Raw genomic sequence first — 15,611 nt, forward strand, 5'->3', positions numbered from 1 at the left:
CACTGAAGACTGGAGTAATTATGTTGAAAAGTCAGCTTTGCATCACAGGAATAAATTACATTTTAATTCAAACACTATATATAATCATAATAAATTACAAGTTAAAATATAACTAAAGTATACATGCGTTCATGAATATGTACTATGTAGGAATGTTTGTATGCCTATGGCTACACTGTCCAGTCTCATTTGCATTATTGTTTGAAAGAAAGTGCTGCATTCACACACTCATTGTAAAGCCTTAGACATATGCAAACAGAATGCTCTTCTGTGTCACTGGCACAAGGACAGGAGATCATTTCCAGTGTGTTTCTGTCTCAGACAGGCAGAGCTCAGAGGCCACTGGCAGATGAAGAGAGCACCATCTGGACAGGCCGACACGTGCAACTGAGTGCTAAAAGGATGAAATGGGGAAAAGCTCTCACGTGCCACACAGTTTCTGCCCCGGGAAATCCCTAAGTGGGTTGACTTAGATGATAGGGTAAGAGAAATGCCTCGATCTGACTGACATTAGTGCATCCATGCTGAAATGTACAACAACAATATGGCTATTTTACCACACACCACCTAGAAACAAACAATATTCTACCAGCACTGAATTAATTAATTTATTTTTCATTTTACAAGATATATTTATGTGGGCTGACACTAGATTATTTGTTACTCATCATTTGCTGAAGAATATAAAGGGATGAAGAGAGACTGTATCTCAAGTGTTCACAAATATATCTGAAGCAACCAAATGTTTACATGCCAGTCAGTTAATACCCAAAATAGCCTAAATGTTATTTGTAAATATTATATTATATTATATTATATTACTAACCTGATGGTTTGCTCTTTTCCAATCATGTGCAAATGTGTAAAGTTTTTACCCTAAAACAAATCTGTTTAAGTCAATGAGGCTCTGTGGTGCAAAAGCATCATGAACTGTACTGTACATTCAGCAATCAATGAAGATCAATAAAGAGTTTGCTTTATATTTTGACACATACCATCATTTGATTTCATGTGAACAAAAAGACATTTGGAGAACCGAAAGTATAAAAGAAGAAATGAGAAGAAATACCGTCAAAGTAAAAGAAAATACAATGTCGTTCCTGTCTTAGTTTTGTAGATTGTTCATATTCTGCCCTCTGCTGGCAAAAAAAAAAAAATAGTTTTGAGGACAGAAAAATAATACTATTAACCTTATTTGATCTAATATTAAAAGCAGTTTCTACAACTGATTTTGGATTTAAGGGAGTTCAAGTGATATTAAAGCAGTTTAAATTTAATTTAAGTTTAGTTATAGATTTGAGATGGTTAGGAGGCAACTTCTGTTTGTGCAAGTCTACACAATTGCATGGAGTGCCCAGCAGAGAGAGACAAAAACCACAAGAATATATTCAAAGAATTGCTGTACCACAGAAGGTAAAATAACAAAATAAAATAAAATAATATATTACGGTTATTAAGGCCATTTGCCCTTGAACAGTCTTGTAATGATGATATGTCTGAACTGTGTTTTTGAGAGGATCAAATAGACCCTTATAAATCTACAATTTGTGCTTTGGAACAACCCATAACGTTTCAGTGATGTTTATGTCTATGGATTAGGGAAGACACGGAAAGCATGACTTCATTCTTGAGCTCTATTTCTAGTGGGAATCATTGGACCTAATGACCCCCCTAGATAGATGTTTATTATATGGAGGGATGTAAATTGTGGATTGACCGTTGACGCCATCTTTTGGCTTTTTCTGAACACAGATGTTTTTAAGTGCATGATATTTTTTTTCATATCTCTTATATTATTATTATTATTATTTTAATTCTCTACAAATGTCATTTGTATGCTTTTTGTCATTAGCTAACCAATATTTGTGTGTGAATAATAATGATAGCAGTTCACAAAAATTCATAATTTACTGAAATGTCATATAATATAAAAGTTTAAAATCAGTTCTTGGTGACAGATTGCAAAGAAGGAAGCCTCTAAAAGCTCAACACAAAATGATGGAGTATTTTTCTCATACGTTTTTGCGGTTAATTTCCTCATAAATACCCAATTCAAACATGATAAAATAATCTGACTATTCTGCTTTATTATTTTTCTTCTTTGTTATTTTCTTTTGTTATTTAACTGTGATCCAATGTGATCCAAACTACCATGTTCTTTTCCCCTTCCCAATAGAAATGTAGTCTTATGGCTAATCTTTCACAGTAAATGTAATTGTTTGTGGTTTTTGTGTAATCATAAACAGAGAAGATATCATTTCAAACAAGTCATAAAAACTTAGGGAAGTAGATGCTTGTGGAAATTGGCTTTGATTGAGACAATTTCAGTTTACAGCTGACAGCTTAATAGCCAAATTTAATGCAAATAATTCAGCCACAGAGAGACATTCAGCTGAGCGAAGATGAGATTTCACAGCTACATCAAACCTTTAGGCCTACTCTGTTGACAAAAAAATATAAGTGACAAAAAATACTGATATATATTCCCACTCCCATATTGATGTAAATATAGCATATTGATTTTTGTATTAAAATATTTAAGACATAATAAAACAACAACAAAAATTATTAAAATATTTTCCAGTTGCTTTACAATGCTCTACATAATCACAGAGTAGATAGGCTTGTACATAATATATGAATTTAATGTATATGTTGTTAAATCACTGCAAGATTTGCGTGGGTATGAACATTTATGCATGAATACTCAATTTACACTGAAATGTCACACTTCAGCCTCTCGTAATCCAGCGAGGATGGAAACCTGACTTCTCGCGGGATCCTCCCGTTGAAATATCGCGGAGGCAAATCTAAGAAAGGTGGAGACTTCGGGATAACTTCCTGCACAGTACTCTTAAGAATCATACCTCACAGTTTAACACCAGGCCGACATTTAAACCAAGTCGAATGGATTAATAGCGCAAATAAACTCGCTAACAAGCACTTCACCAACACTATTCCACGCACAAGGATTTACTGCTAGCATTCAGTCTGCTAGCTAACATCAGCTAGGACGGCAGATTGTACACATCAGATCAAGACGGTCTCCTATCGAAGGACAGTATGGGTGAGTTCAACTCGCTTATTTTGGATCAGTTACAGTGTCACTTCGCGTTTCAGCTTCCAATAAAACAGCGTGGACGACTCACTTCAGCGTCATTTACAAAATTTGAATAAGTTGAATAAAGGAGAAAAAAAAAAACTTATGATCAAATGAAAATTTGACTAGGCGCCAGTGTCGCAAACTGGCTAGGCTTGTCTAAACCAGTAAGTTCCATTCTTTTTACGTCATAATTAATGATCCCTTCCCTTACACTATACTATTATTGTTTACCTTTCGAATGTAAGTAGCATTGGCTTTGTTTGATTGGTTTTAAAGCAGTTTGTATTTGCTGTGGCTCCGTTCCAAAGAAGCCCCCTTAAAGGTGTACATAGTAATTTTTTAATTGATGAATACAATTTTACGTTTAGATAAATACACTGCACTTTTGACAGGTCGATTACAATGATGTACACTCACATAAGATGAAAACCAGACCATGTCAGTTTTCAAGAAAAAGTTATTTTATTAAAGAAGAAGAGGGTCGCCCCATCACATGACCTCCTGTGCCATTAATAGAGTTACTACTATTATTAATAACAACAGCAATAACTGGTGTCATTATCAAATCCAAAACCCACTGGTACAATCAATAAGAATCAGCAAAAACTAATAAGAAGCACCTCCCTATAGCAGTTAGGTAGTTATTAGGTAAACAAATATTATAGTGGAAAACGTCAGGTTAGTACAGTATTCTGCACTGTCATGTTCTCTTGCACGACTCCACTGGTTTGAATAAAGTGCAAATGTTATGAGTTGTTTACAAATCCTCTTTTGAGTTAGGTTCATTTCCATTTTTACTCCTCTCGATTTCAGGTTGTTGACTCCAATTAAACTTACTGTATTCTCATTAGCAGTTATACTTGTATAGTACTTATAGATTTAGTGAGGGAGTCCGTGGTGTGTTTGTTTTATTGGCTATGGTGACCAAGACTTTGGCTCATGCTTGTGTTGTTAGTAGCCAGAAGCGATTTGCACATTTCAAAAGTAAACTTTTATGACTGGTAAAAATGGCTGTTGGTCAACTTTCTTAGATCTTTCTTCATCGTGCATGTTATAGTCTAAATTATGGGTTTTATGTGAAGTCAGCTCCTGGTATAACACTCTAGGGCAGAGTTTTTGATCTCGAGCACGTGGAAGAGGTGTTTGAACATGTCCCTTTTACATTTTTTGTTAGTGTTTAGCCTAGTGTATGAAAAAGCATTGGCGTTTAAAGGGAAAAGTTCTAAGGAAAGGTTTGGGATTTTAGATGTTACATGGGGCATAATGTTTTCCCAGCTGTAGGTTAGAGTAAATGTCTGGCTGGCAGACAGGTTGCTTTCGTGGCCTTGAGTGCCCCCCTCCACCCCCCTCTCGTCAGTTACTCATCATGTTGTCACAAAGTTATGTTAGCGCAGGACTGGAAACTGAACCCATCAGGAAGTATGGAAGTGTGTTAAAGTAATACGTGTACTTTGCACAGGTGCAAGTGGACATCGCTTGGTCATGTCAGGTCTTGACTGCAGACAGTGCAGGCGAAATGAAAATAGGTGAATGTTTCTTACTGTGGTTTCAAAATGGGATCTTTAAAAATGATCTGTTCTTCTTATTCTCATGTGGGAATATTGTTTGTTCACAGGTCTTGTGATTTTTGTTAACAGCTAAAGTGTGGACTTGATTAGCAGTTGCTTTTACTTTGTCTGTACTAAAAGTCTGTTGTAGTTTGCATATTTCTAAATGCAATGATTTTGATTGGTATATCAACTACATTATTTTTGCCTGCAGGACACTTGTGTAGCAATGTGAATTGTATAGAATTGACTTGAGCCGTTCTTGTCCAAATTATCAGATTCCATTTAACAGTTCTGATTACTTAATACTTAACTATTCCATCAACTAATCTTTTAGTACTAACTGCACTCAAAAGTTTGGGGTTGGTAATATTTACATTTATGTTTTTGCAAGAAGTCTATTTTGTTCACCAAGGTTGCATTTATTTGATAATATTGCAAAAATATTATTACAAATTTAAAGAACCATGTTGACTAGGGGTGTTACAGTATCGTTTTGCAAAATACTGCAATAGAAATATGCAACAATATGAATTGTTGATACTAGTGACTATCTGTATTGTGTATAGTTCACCCAAAATGAAAATTACTGTGCGAGGGGAAAAAAAATAAGAATTCAGATGGTAATGAACTGTTAATAGCCAATGCAAATAATTTTGTTTAAATATTTTTATGAAACAATATACAGTATACACTCAACTAAAGGATTATTAGGAACACCGTACTAATGCTGTGTTTGACCTCCTTTCGCCTTCAGAAATGCCTTAATTCTACGTGGCATTGATTCAACAAGGTGCTGAAAGCATTCTTTAGAAATGTTGGCCCATATTGATAGGATAGCATCTTGCAGTTGATGGAGATTTGTCGGATGCACATCCAGGGCACGAGTTCCCATTCCACCACATCCCAAAGATGGTCCATTGGGTTGAGTTCTGGTGACTGTGGGGGCCATTTTAGTACAGTGAACTTTGTCATGTTCAAGAAACCAATTTGAAATGATTCGAGCTTTGTGACATGGTGCATTATCCTGCTGGAAGTAGCCATCAGAGGATGGGTACATGGTGGCCATAAACGGATGTACATGGTCAGAAACAATGCTCAGGTAGGCCGTGGCATTTAAACGATGCCCAATTGGCACTAAGGGGCCTAAAGTGTGCCAAGAAACCATCCCTCACACCATTACACCACCACCAGCAGCCTGCACAGTGGTAACAAGGCATGATGGATCCATGTTCTCATTCTGTTTACGCCACGTTCTGACTCTACCATCTGAATGTCTCAACAGAAATCGAGACTCATCAGACCTGGCAACATTTTTCCAGTCTTAAATTGTCCAATTTTGGTGAGCTCTTGCAAATTGTAGCCTCTTTTTCCTATTTGTAGTGGAGACTACCCTGTGGGGTCTCCTGCTGTTGTAGCCCATCCGACTCAAGGTTGTGCGTGTTGTGGCTTCACAAATGCTTTGCTGCATACCTCGGTTGCAACAAGTGGTTATTTCAGTCCAAGTTGCTCTTCTATCAGCTTGAATCAGTCGGCCCATTCTCCTCTGACCTCTAGCGTCAAGGTATTTTCGCCCACAGGACTGCCGCATACTGGAGGTTTTTCATTCTTTGTAAACCCTAGAAATGGTTGTGCGTGAAAATACCCAGTAACTGAGCAGATTGTGAAATACTCAGACCGGCCCGTCTGACACCAACAACCATGCCACTGTCAAAATGGCTTAAATCACCTTTCTTTCCCATTCTGACATTCAGTTTGGAGTTCAGGAGATTGTATTGATCAGGACCACACCCCTAAATGCATTGAAGCAACTGCCATGTGATTGGTTGTTTAGATAATTGCATTAATGAGAAATTGAACAGGTATTCCCAATAATCCTTTAGGGGACTGTAGAACCAGTTCTCCTTGTATGAGTATCCCTGCTCTTGACATCATGCAAAAAAAAAAAAAAAAAAAACAACAGCCCCAAAGCAGAAAAATGTAAAGAATGTCAGCAGCCTCTCCCTGCATGCTGATTACTGCACTGGTTATTGTGCCAAGTAATTCTGAAGAAAGGACTCTGAAGTATGTATAATCTTATATTTTATTTTGTGTTTGACTGACATGCTTGAGAACCTTGGATGTGCATGGTCTCAGTTTTTGACCCCAGTGTATTCTTTTCTGAACCAAAGAAATCAAAAAGGAAGCTTCATGTTTGACTTTGAGGAGTAGCAGGCTGGCTTTCAAATTGATCCAAACTTATTGTCCTTTCAACAAAAAAATAATAACTTGTACTTGTTGTTTAAGGTCTTGATGCGGGTAGTTGTTGCCATATTCAACATTAGTCAAAAGGCTTTTATGACTCGACCTTTTCATGTTTGAATGTTGGGGGAAAAAAAACTCTTCCTTGGAGGAACTTCCCTTCAGGTTGGTCTAAATTCTGCTTCCTCCTGTGTAAATCTTTAAATGAGAACTGGTTTATTCACTGTGTGTGTGTGTGTGTGTGTGTGTGTGTGTGTGTGTGTGTGTGTGTGTGTGTGTGTCAGCCATGGTCTTGATTAGCTAAGTCCAAACTGCTTGAGGGCACTATGAGGTTGAATTGAAAAGAAGTGTCCCATATTAGTGCTCTATATTTCTTTCCAAGCTCCAGTCACATATTGATTGTATACAATACATGTGTGTGTTTTTGTTTAATGTAGAAGTTTTATTTTATTAAACCACTGACCCATTTAACGTCTGACCTCCCACTCTGGTTCACAACACGCACGACTCGTCTGGCGTGCACTTCTACAGTTAACATATGCTCTAAAAAATTTGTCTGTGGATGTTTGAGGTTGTCAGCACATGGTTTTTAAAAATAGAACCGCTTTATGCACATTTCATTTATGTTCAGTATCAAGGAGGTTTTCAGCAGGAATTTACATTTAGAGATGGGAAGTCATTATTCTAATACTAATTAGTCTTGCATAATCAGACTTTTGACTAGGTGGAAAATCTGGTCCAAGGGCTTCCCCTAGGCAAGGGCTATTTTGTACTGACATAAATGTTAAAGCTACACTGTGTGATTTTTACCCACATCTAGTGGTGAAAATGTATATGACCATCCAGTGAATATTAGTTTCTCTCAATTCCGATTTTGTTTTAACTCCTACGGTGGCCTATGTAGTCCAAGATTAACATGGCTTCCAGTTCGACCTCGTCCATGAGTGTTAACTCAAACGTAAACGCGAAAGGCGAAGCTTGAATTAACGGGTATGTCCCTCTTTGGCTAATGTACTTTCAAGATGGAGGGGCAACATGGCGACCGACATTAGAACCCCTTACCCGTATGTATTTTCAATGGCATATTATACACTCACGAGAATACTTTATTACTTGAAACGAAGTAAATATACATTAATGAGCACATATATTTTTGAAAGAACTAAGTGTTTTTAGCTAAGAAGAAACTAAAAGAGTTACACAGTGTAGCTTTAAGAAACCAACCACAGTTTTTATTTTTTTATTTGTTGGACATAGGCAAGGCAAGTTTATTTATATAGCACATTTCATACACAGTGGCAATTCAAAGTGCTTTACATGGAAGAAATTAAAATAATCAAAAGAAGTCAGAATAATTAAAACAGTTTAGAATAAAAAAAAAATCATAATAATAAAAATAAAATACAGTGTCGAAAATAAAATGTATAGTACAGTCAGATGAGAGGTTCTACTTGATAACGTTGAAAACAATTCTTAAACAAAAAACAAAAACAAAAAACCCAGTATGCATGTCAGCCTAAGGCATGGACTGACTTTTAAACGTTGTAGTCAACATTTTTCATAATATAGATTTTTTTGCCTTCATAGGGCCCTGTGAAATCCATTTTATTTTTTTCCCAAATTATGTTTTTTCCATTTTAATTGTTTGGAATTCCTTTTTTTTTTACCCTTGACTGTTATTTCAGTCGCTTTTAAAGTCACTGATTAAAATGTATACAAATAAAATAGGAATGACCTTAAATTTATTGCGGTAACAGACATTTACTCAGTAGCCTTTTCAGGACAAATACTGCATGATGCAACATAACACCGCACTTTTCAAGTAACAACAAAATATGTCGAGTTAAACTGTCAGACACGGTGGGCACGTTGTGTGTGTGAGAGAGAGAGAGAGAGAGAGAGAGAGAGACTTAACTTAAACTAAAAGAACGGTTATATGTTTAGTTTTTTAATATAATACACAACTTTCACCCAAACTGTATAATTCAAAACAAGTTTTTACCGGATAGGCTAAATCTTCTATAAATATTTTTGAGTCTTTATTTTCTTTTATTTGCTTGAAACTTCTTTTAAGTTCTTTTTAAAGCTAGACATGCTTCTTCTGTGCCTTTGGGCACTTTTGATGTGAAATCATATTTATTTTTGTCCTTCAAAAGTGTTCTTTCTCTTTAATCGAGTGTGAGCAGTGCAGCAAAAACAGATTCGACGCCGAAACCCCCGCTTCACTGCTGCTCACGCGCTGCTCCTGCTCCCAGTGTAAATGCACTTATTGATTAATATGCATGCCGAAAAAAATATGCGCCGCTCACGCATGCAGTGTGAAACGGCCGTTAGATACAGGCCATCGTGTACACATAAATCTGATGACCCATCGTCTTCTTCCTCGTCTAATTTCTGTCGCTCTACATACGTCATCTGGTATAATTGAAACGATTGGCTATGAGCTACGTACAGGCGCATTTGATTGACATTCTTAGCACCCAATAAACGGTTCTGGGCATTCGTAAACCACGCCTCAAATACAAGAAAAAATGAACATGAAATTTGGGTCTGACGTTAGCCAGGCTAGCATCCTTGCTGAATAAAAGTTCAAATTCCAAACCTTTTCATGGATCTCAAATACCTGAAGGTTCTTTATTAAAGATGATGATGATTATGACATTTCCATTAATTCAACATAATTCCACTATTACTTTAAGATGGAAAGAACAGTGAAAGCATTATAGTGTGTGTGTGTGTGTGTGTGTGTGTGTTTCTCAGCTCTTTGATGCATCTATGATTTGCAACGGTTCCCAAAGTTTAGACTAAACAAGGGGCCGCTTACTTCAGCTCTACCTATGGAAATTAGTTTGAGAGATAATTTCAAAGATTGTATTACTTGTTGGATCAAACTTAAGTAATTATTAAGGCCTCATTTCTTGGACTCAATACCTAAGTTGTTTTCTACAGTCTTTAGTTTTTTTTGCATAATTTCACTGGGCCGGCTTATTCATGTAGTTATTCACAAACTGGCATCTGTTAATAGCATTTTGAGTAAAGCTTTAAAACATTTTGGCAATAAGAAAGCAGAGAAGTAAATGACCTAATCTGTTTTCGTTTCTGAATGGCTGCAGAGGGAATAATAGCGAATGAAAGCAGTCGTACTCTGGATTTGTGCCTTGCCTTGTCATTATGACAATTACTGCAAAGCTCTGCTCTAGATCAGGATGCTTCGGCGGGCGAAAACAGAGAGGCTAAGTCAGCAAACTATCCTTACAACATGGGATACATGTGCTACTACACAAAGCAGCCATACTGGACATTTTCGGTTGACCTCAGTTAGTCTCTGCATTTCTGTTGTATTTGCACTGACCTGCATACAAAATAAAGGATGCATCTAGTGACACAACGATGAAGCCTTTGGAGTGAGTTAATTTGGAATTTCTTCTTTCTATTTTTCTCTCCTTTTTTTTGGTTTGGAAACAGACTCAAGACTAAATTAGAAGCAAATCCATCTAACCTACAATTTATTGTGGTTTGACATTATATGTAACTTCTTATTGGTGTATTTTGAAGAAGACAAAGAAGCTGTAAGACAGCCAGCCTTCACAAAGTGCTAAAAACAGCCATCTAAGAGGATGGATAGTAGAGGTGTAACGGTACACAAAAATCACGGTTCGGTACGTACCTCGGTTTTAAAGTTACGGTTCGGTACGTTTTCGATACAGCAAAAAGAAAGAAATGCCAGAGAAATTTCCTATTTGTTTAAAGAAAAAATATTTTTAAATAAGTGTGAGTTTTCCTAGATCTTGAAACTTTCAGGTTTATAAATAGGGGTCATCTTTGAAGGATGAACAAATAATGTTTTGGTCATCACATTAAAAATAACATTTAAATATATATTTATTTATATAATATTTGAATTTTGAAGTGCTGGAAAAAGATGTGTGAAGTACTTGAAAGCATTTCACCATTCCAGCCAAACTGGTTCCAGTTAGTGTTACTATATTAAATCCATGGTGAATGTTGCTGGTCTGTGGACGTAAAGTACTAGTTCATTCACGGCACAATGTTTCTCCTGGTTTCCATGACAGCGCTGTTTGATCTAATAGAGATCTACGGTTAATAACGGAGAAATGTGAATGCATCTCACTAGATCTCGCAGCGATGTTATTACCTCAGTGGCGAATTCAAATGTTTCTTTACCGGATCTCTTAGCGCGGTGTGGTAACAGTGTTGCTTGATCGCGATCGGCTCGCGCTGCACAGATGTTGCTGGTCCGAACTGATAAACGATCCGTGAAGCACATAACGAGGAGCGCAGTTTCGTTCTGCTTTCATTACCCTTGCCATTTGGATGTTGCGCAACGTTGTGTTGGCCGCGTCAGCACGAATTTTGCCGGCAAGAAAAACGGTCCAAGCAATCGTTCGGTTTGTATGCGTACCGAACTGGAAGCCTCAAACCGAAACGGTTCAATACGAATACATGTACCGTTACACCCCTAATGGATAGCAGCACATGGATTGACATTCACTCAAAAAGGCTTGGGTTGTGTGTACTTGGTTATCTATTGTTTAAACTTCACTTCCCAGAGAGCTGTAAGTGACCTTGTGTGACCTGCCTCTTATGAGATGTTCTTTTCAAGTGTAGATTTCAAGTGCAATTTGTGAGTGATTTCAATTTTATAAATCTTCTTTCAAAGAGATCGTATAAAAATATGAAAAACTGTTCCTTCCAATATTGGGATTTTATTAGGGACTGATGCCAGGCGGTTCGCATTTGGCGGTTTGGCCGTAAAATCTCCAGAATCAAAGCCCTGTGTGGAATCAGCTTTTGATTTATCTCTACCCATATACTGCAATATAATAAATACATAAATATATTTTATCATCTTTTTATTTTATCTTATCATTATTTTACCATGAAATTCCCATTGAGAGAGACCTGCCTGAGGTAGCAGCAAACAACAAGATTAAAATGTCATGTCATCATGATAAATACATCATGATTAAGGTTGGGAGTAGAGAGAAATTCAGAAGGTTTGGTTCCGAAAACGGCTCTGGAGTGATGAAGTGTACTATCCTTCATACTAGCGGCTTTTCACCGCATGAATATTAATTACGTAGCCTGTCACTTTGGTGTTCAACCAATTAATGCAGTTCAGCACTGAAAAGCCCTCATGCTAGCCCAAATGTCACCTTAAACGCTCGCGGTCTTCCTACGAGTCCGCAACGCCGCTTTAACTGTCGGGAAGAGTTCTGCTGTGGAGCTCGCACCGGTGTGTACTTGGCAAAAGTGTGCATGAAGTTCCTATATTGACAGCAAAAGGGGTGCTTGCGAGCACCCTTCTGAAACCTAAAATGACAAATTGGACACTCTACGACGTTCTTGATGGTCCATTAGGTTTCAGATGGTAAACCGGGTGTGGAAACCACTCAATGTGCCACACCCCCTCCTGGAGCTTAAGAGACTTTGACTCCGTTTACTTTAGCAAGTAATGGGAAAATGACCACAGAGTGTCACTGGTCAATGAAAGGTGTACATTGTTTTTCCACCGTTGAGTCTTGGTTTAGGTAGGTGTTTTGGTACATGCACAGCTGGATTACTATTTAAAAGTAACTAGGCTTCTTACATGGATCTTACATGTATGTTGTTCACTGTTCAGGCATTTTCTACCCCTTCTGAGAGGTATTCTCCACTGCTGGAGATACAAAAAGCCAGGAGAGGTCCCGAATTCTCCCAGAGAAAGCACTCCAGACATGTTGATTTTCCTTCAGAAAAATTGCTAAGTAATATATGTTGAATTTGTTGACATTACCAGTCTGTTAAATCCATTTGATAGAAAGTAGTAATAAACATAACAAGGATTGTTTGAGTTGAGGATTGTAATAAGACACATCCAGGTTCGAATCCACTGTGAGACACCAATGTGTCCCTGAACAAGACACTTAACCCCTAGTTGCTCCTGAGGCGTGCGACCTCTGAAATGTATAGCAATTGTAAGACGCTTTGTATAAAAGCACCAGCTAAATTAATGAATAAAATTATTTTTACATTTCTGGACATATCTTTATTTTGTGATTCTTCTGGCCACAATAATTGTGTAGGGAAAATCTGATATTGTGACAGCCTTAATATGATGTATTGTTCACTTTTGCAATTTGTCATGTTTTTAGCAGCAAGAAAACGGCTTCCTTGTAAAAACCAGAACATCTTATTATTATTTTTTAAGAGCAGGGCATCTCATTTGTGATCCAATTTTCAAAACTGTTGCGAGTTACACAACCCAACGATAACATTGAAATTCAGCATTTACTCCAATAAAATCAGTGTGAACGGGGCATATTTCACAGATTCTTCATCATTATGTTGGCTTGCCTCTCTCAACAGATATTCCAGAACGAAAAACCTCAGAATATGTGGGCTGTTCAGGGTATTTCATTTGATAATTACAGCTGTAACATATTGTTTGTTGAAATACCCTGCTCAGACATAACCAGCTGAGGTAGGGATGAGTTCCTCAGACACCCTGACCTCTTCCCTGTGTTTTCCACGAGAAGTCTCTGCTATCTCTGGCATCGCTGTGTAAATAACCTCTGTCAACAGAGGTACTGTGTGCGTATGCTGCCGATCACATTCTCATGACTCAAACTTTCACAGTCAGATTTAGGGAGTTTCTTAATGCATTGTCTAACTCCTTTACACTTTTTTAAAGACTCTGGAAATGGCTGGGAGATGTTTGTGTCTGGGTGTCCTGGTAATGATTAGGTAGCGGAGAATAGCACATTGCTATGACGTCATTTTGTTTGTCCCCAAAATTTGATGAACACCATACCGCTTTTCTTGAATACGGTCATTCCTGCTGTTAATGTGCTGCTCCACTGTCCCCATTAACATACCTAGTATATTTGAGTAAAACATTATTTATAGGCTGTGCTCTGCTGCCCCATGGCCCAGCCGTTTTGAAGTTTTTGCTAAAAAAAAAAAAAAAAGGTCAAACAATGGTGGCTGTAAAGTGCAAGGCCTAGATTTCCACACGGTTATTTGCTGGTCTTGGTGTGGAATGTGTTTATTCAGTCTTTAAAGGTCAGAAGTAAATATAGGACACTCTCTGAATATTGGAATAGTCAAGTTCATGTTGAACTTTAGATAGTGCTTTAACCCGTGTTTGGGTTAAAAATCTTAGTACGGTTGTTATGTGAAGCACAAAATTGACCCTAATTGGGTTTAATACAATTAAACAGAAATATTTTTTATAAACTAAATATTTATGCTTAATACCTAACATACTGAAACACTAACATAATGAATTGTGTTAAAAAAGGTTTTCATTTTGAGTTTGTGCAGCTGCCTGAAATTTAAGTTAACCTGCAAACATTATAGTCATAATTTAAAATCATTGATCCTAAATACAAACAAAAAGATGTTCTAGAGAAATTCAACTTGTGCGTTTCACAGAAATTACCAGGTCACATGGGGGTAAATGAATGCTCCATTTTAATCTGTGGGTGAGCTGTTCCTTTAAGGACAATCAGTACACTTGAAATTGTAAATGTACAATATCAGTTTCAGTGTATTTGTCATAAAATGCATATACCATTTGTTGGTCAGATAAACTATTCATTTCTTCATTTGTTTTGCTTTATCAGCTTGTTGGCCTATTTGATGTCTTTGTGTTGTTCTGTACAAGTGCTTGTTAAGGACAGCTTATTATATCACAGATATTTTTTATCAGATGCTTGATATGTCAGCTATGAGTTTCACGCTGACTGAAGTGTGTTCCTTTCTATGCAGTTGAGGTGGTGGTGGAGTACGACTATGAAGCCCTCCATGAAGATGAGTTGACCCTCAGGCTTGGAGACGTGATCAGAAATGTGCGACGAATCGATGAGGATGGATGGATGGAAGGAGACCTCAATGGGAAACGAGGCCTTTTCCCGGACAACTTTGTAAAGGTATTTTTAAGAATGAATAGTATATTGGCTTTAAAGGATAATTCCGGTATTTAACACCTTTGTTTTGAATGAAATAGAGTGGTGGACTTAGAAATTTTGACAATGGGTCCTGTCTCGACTTTTTGACTTTTTTAGAATCGCCTGTGACGGCTTTAGACTGGCTGTCTATGGGCATGCACAAACATGTCCTTAAAACAACCCTTAACGTTCATTTTCAAATGAACCAGTGGTTGGTGGTGTTCGTTGATTAATAAAAACATATATATCGGCGCAATGTATGCTTTCAATCTTTGTTGCTATTGTGGAACTATTTATTCAGATACCTCACAACCGCGTATAAACTTCCGCTCGATATTTGAGTCTGAAGTGTTAGCACACTCCCGACCACTTCATGGCGACAACCAGGACGCTGTATGGAACGCGGTGTCTAGCGCACCGTAAAAAAAAAAAGTCCGGTAGCACAGTTGCTCTGCTCTGCTAGCCTTCTGAGAGACGGAGAACCGAGGGAAAAGACTACAACCAAATGTAAACAGACCCCTTTCCTTTTCCGGTAGCTAGCGCAGTAATATCAACGAGCACTGAGTCCTCCAGCAGACATCAATGCGATTTTAAAAAATGACAAATAAAACACGACAGAAACGGTATTTCGCTACGCTACTTGTTTCAGAACATCAACGAACACCACCAACCACTCGGTGAGTTGCACAGTTTTGAAAATGAACGTTAAGGGTTGTTTTATGGACATATTTGTGCATGCCCATAGACAGCCAGTCTAAAGCTGTCACA

The 15,611-nt window shown here is 37.5% G+C and overlaps 1 protein-coding gene across 2 annotated transcripts in view; it reads left to right on the forward strand.

Annotated features, from left to right (window-relative positions):
* The first annotated feature begins 2,811 nt into the window (after window positions 1–2,811).
* cd2ap (CD2 associated protein) overlaps window positions 2,812–15,611 on the forward strand; it is a 46,551-nt gene continuing 33,751 nt past the window's right edge. For both annotated transcript variants that reach the window (XM_039692563.2, XM_039692564.2), the window contains exons 1-2: window positions 2,812–3,067; window positions 14,665–14,825. In XM_039692563.2, coding sequence (XP_039548497.2) covers window positions 3,064–3,067; window positions 14,665–14,825 — 165 coding nt within the window. In that variant the 5' untranslated portion in view covers window positions 2,812–3,063. The remainder of the gene's footprint in view (window positions 3,068–14,664; window positions 14,826–15,611) is intronic.

This window comes from Pimephales promelas, chromosome 13 (genome assembly GCF_988280905.1).
Source record: "Pimephales promelas chromosome 13, fPimPro1.hap1.1, whole genome shotgun sequence".
Taxonomy (NCBI): Eukaryota; Metazoa; Chordata; class Actinopteri; order Cypriniformes; family Leuciscidae; genus Pimephales; species Pimephales promelas.